At 40.0% G+C, this 2,500-nt stretch overlaps 1 protein-coding gene across 4 annotated transcripts in view; it reads right to left on the reverse strand.

The window, feature by feature from the left end:
* LOC138052611 (ankyrin repeat domain-containing protein 24-like) overlaps positions 1 to 2,500 on the reverse strand; it is a 60,309-nt gene that overhangs the window by 51,502 nt on the left and 6,307 nt on the right. For 3 of the 4 annotated variants that reach the window (XM_068899151.1, XM_068899150.1, XM_068899149.1), the window contains exons 5-7: positions 2,131 to 2,229; positions 1,590 to 1,688; positions 605 to 706 (exon numbers count right to left, since the gene is read on the reverse strand). In XM_068899151.1, the coding sequence (XP_068755252.1) occupies positions 605 to 706; positions 1,590 to 1,688; positions 2,131 to 2,229 (300 nt within the window). The remainder of the gene's footprint in view (positions 1 to 604; positions 707 to 1,589; positions 1,689 to 2,130; positions 2,230 to 2,500) is intronic. The other variant, XM_068899152.1, reaches the window with a different exon arrangement.

Genomic DNA, 2,500 nt, shown 5'->3' on the forward strand with positions numbered 1-2,500 from the left:
GATAAACCGGTCATTTCGATGAAAACGAGAAAAGAGAAGTACGTATGAAGTTAATCCCTTTTTTCTGAAAAAATTCCAGTGGTACCAACTGTTCCATTTGTTGTCCTACCGGAACGACTGGTTTTTCCATTCAAAAGGAAATGACTTTGGCCAATCACTGCAGGGCAGTCTATGAAACGAACCTATCATAAAACAGAGCAAACACATGCAGCCGGCGCAAAATTATTGAAACGGCAATGCAATCCTACGTCTGTGGCGCTTAACATTGAGAAATGACAATTGGGATATCCATTCCATAATGTTAACTGGTTTTCCAAGAACACCCATCAAGCTTTACAAATTGTGAAACCGCGCCGACATCGTTCGAAGGGTTTCAAACCGGTAGATAATATCAATGGAAAGGAAAAATACAAGCTGGTTCGCAACAACTGGAATGAAGAGAAAACCTAAACGAGTAGTCCATAAATTTCGGATAGATTACCACTTACTTTTTACCCAAAATCGTCGAAATTTTTGGCTAAATGGTTAGCACATCTGTCTACTTCAGTGAGCGAGCACTGAGGAACTTACAAAGCGCTTAATTTTGGAGTCTGCAACAACTCACATTGTTTTGCTCGGAAACGTTGTCCTGGCATTTGGCTAAAAGAATTTTACAGACATCCACGTGACCATAACGGACTGCAACATGCAACGAAGAATCGCCGTACTGTTGAAAAAAAAAATACATCAAGCAAAATCTCAATTTATCGCCTCGAGATGTTCATTTGGCCTTGGATTTTCGAGAAAATCTTTAGGAAGCTAATTTCTCTTAACATTCACCCGCAGATCCACGGCATTAGGGACCTCAAGGAAGACAGACGAAGGGAAGACAATTCTCATTTAAGAAAATAAATCCGCGTCGCTGAAATTGTCATTTCGCCGTGAACATTCCAAGTTGTTCAGGCTGAAAGTTGTGTGGTATAACTATACAGGAGTTAAACTGGCGTGAGCCGCCGCAACCACAAAGTCTTTTGAAAAGAGAAGTACTTGCCGGATATTACTGCAATCATTTCGCAATCATTCCTAATTTCTCTAAATGTAATTTGCGTTGCAACTGTCCAGAAATTAAACTGACAGGAAGGAATTTCAAACGAGAATTTGCTTTAGCTTCCCCGAATAGACTCCAGAGCCGGCGGGTTGGACTACGACTTCGAGGTTTTTGTTCTGAACAAACACAAACGCACACACACCCCTCCAATCTAAAGGTTGCCGCTACTGAAGATGAGGGTTGAAGATGACTACGACGAAGTTGAACAGGTTGAATAAATGCGACGACGATTTTAGCATTTTTTTAGGCAGCTCTTTTCCACGGGAAACGGGTAACGGGAACGGGTAACGGGAACGGGTAAAGTGTAACGGGTAAAGAGTTAAGGGTGAAAGATTAGGTAGAAATCTCTATCCTTTACTCTTTACCCGTTACCCTTTACCCTTTACCCGTTACCCTTAACGCGTTACCCGTTACCCTTTACCCGTGGAAAGAGTTGCCGGCATAAACGTGCAACACAAAATCCGACAACATCTTACGACGAAAAAACTGATGTCCAACATACATTATTCTTTGCTAGCGGATTTGCTCCTCCCCTTAACAAGGCTTCCACTGTATTGCAATGACAATTTTGAGCAGCCAGATGAAGACTAGTATATCCCGTCTGAAAGAAAAACAACTGTTACATGTAAATTGCCGGATGCTGTTGGAAATTGAAACGATTCGTGCTAGAAAACCTTACGAATGATGAATGTACATCAAGCAAAACTTTGTGAGAGAAACTTCAATTTCTTGAATGACAATTTTATGTGCAAAGGTTTTCTCGTTCAGCAAACCCACCCGTAAAGATGTGAATCTGAAGCGTTTAATCGTGTAACGGCAAAGAAATGTATTCAAACTGTAAAACGCACAAGCAGAGCATGAGGTGCAAAAAATTAACAGCTCCCTTCCTTTTTTTTAGAAAGTGAGGCAGGGGGAATGTGGGAACAAGGTGGGTAATTGGTCCACGAAGGTTAAAACATTAAAAACAGTAATCGAAAAAGAACAACACCAGCAGTAGATTGTGGATCCAAGATTTAATTTGCTGACTATCAGCAATGTCTTACCCGATTGTGAAGATTAACATTACATCTCGCTTTTACAAGAAGCTCCACACATTTACTGTATCCATTCCAAGCTGCCTCATGTAGAGCCGTGTTTCCATTCTAAAAAAAAGTGATAAATGTCAGTTAAAAGTTTTAAATACTTTTTCATTTGTTGTTTTTCTTAAAAGTTAAAACTAAAACCTGTTAAATCTCCAAGAATCTCTTTGGCACAAGAAGACATTACAGTATCTTGAAGAAGACATCACTACAAATCTGACTATATATTTGAAGTGCAAACAAAATAGAAACGAATAAATGCTAGACAAATGAGGTGTGATTGTTTTTGAAACTACAGGCCTCGGTTGGTCAAAAGGTGCATGACACTATCCAC

This window comes from Montipora capricornis, chromosome 6, assembly GCF_036669925.1.
Source record: "Montipora capricornis isolate CH-2021 chromosome 6, ASM3666992v2, whole genome shotgun sequence".
Taxonomy (NCBI): domain Eukaryota; kingdom Metazoa; phylum Cnidaria; class Anthozoa; order Scleractinia; family Acroporidae; genus Montipora; species Montipora capricornis.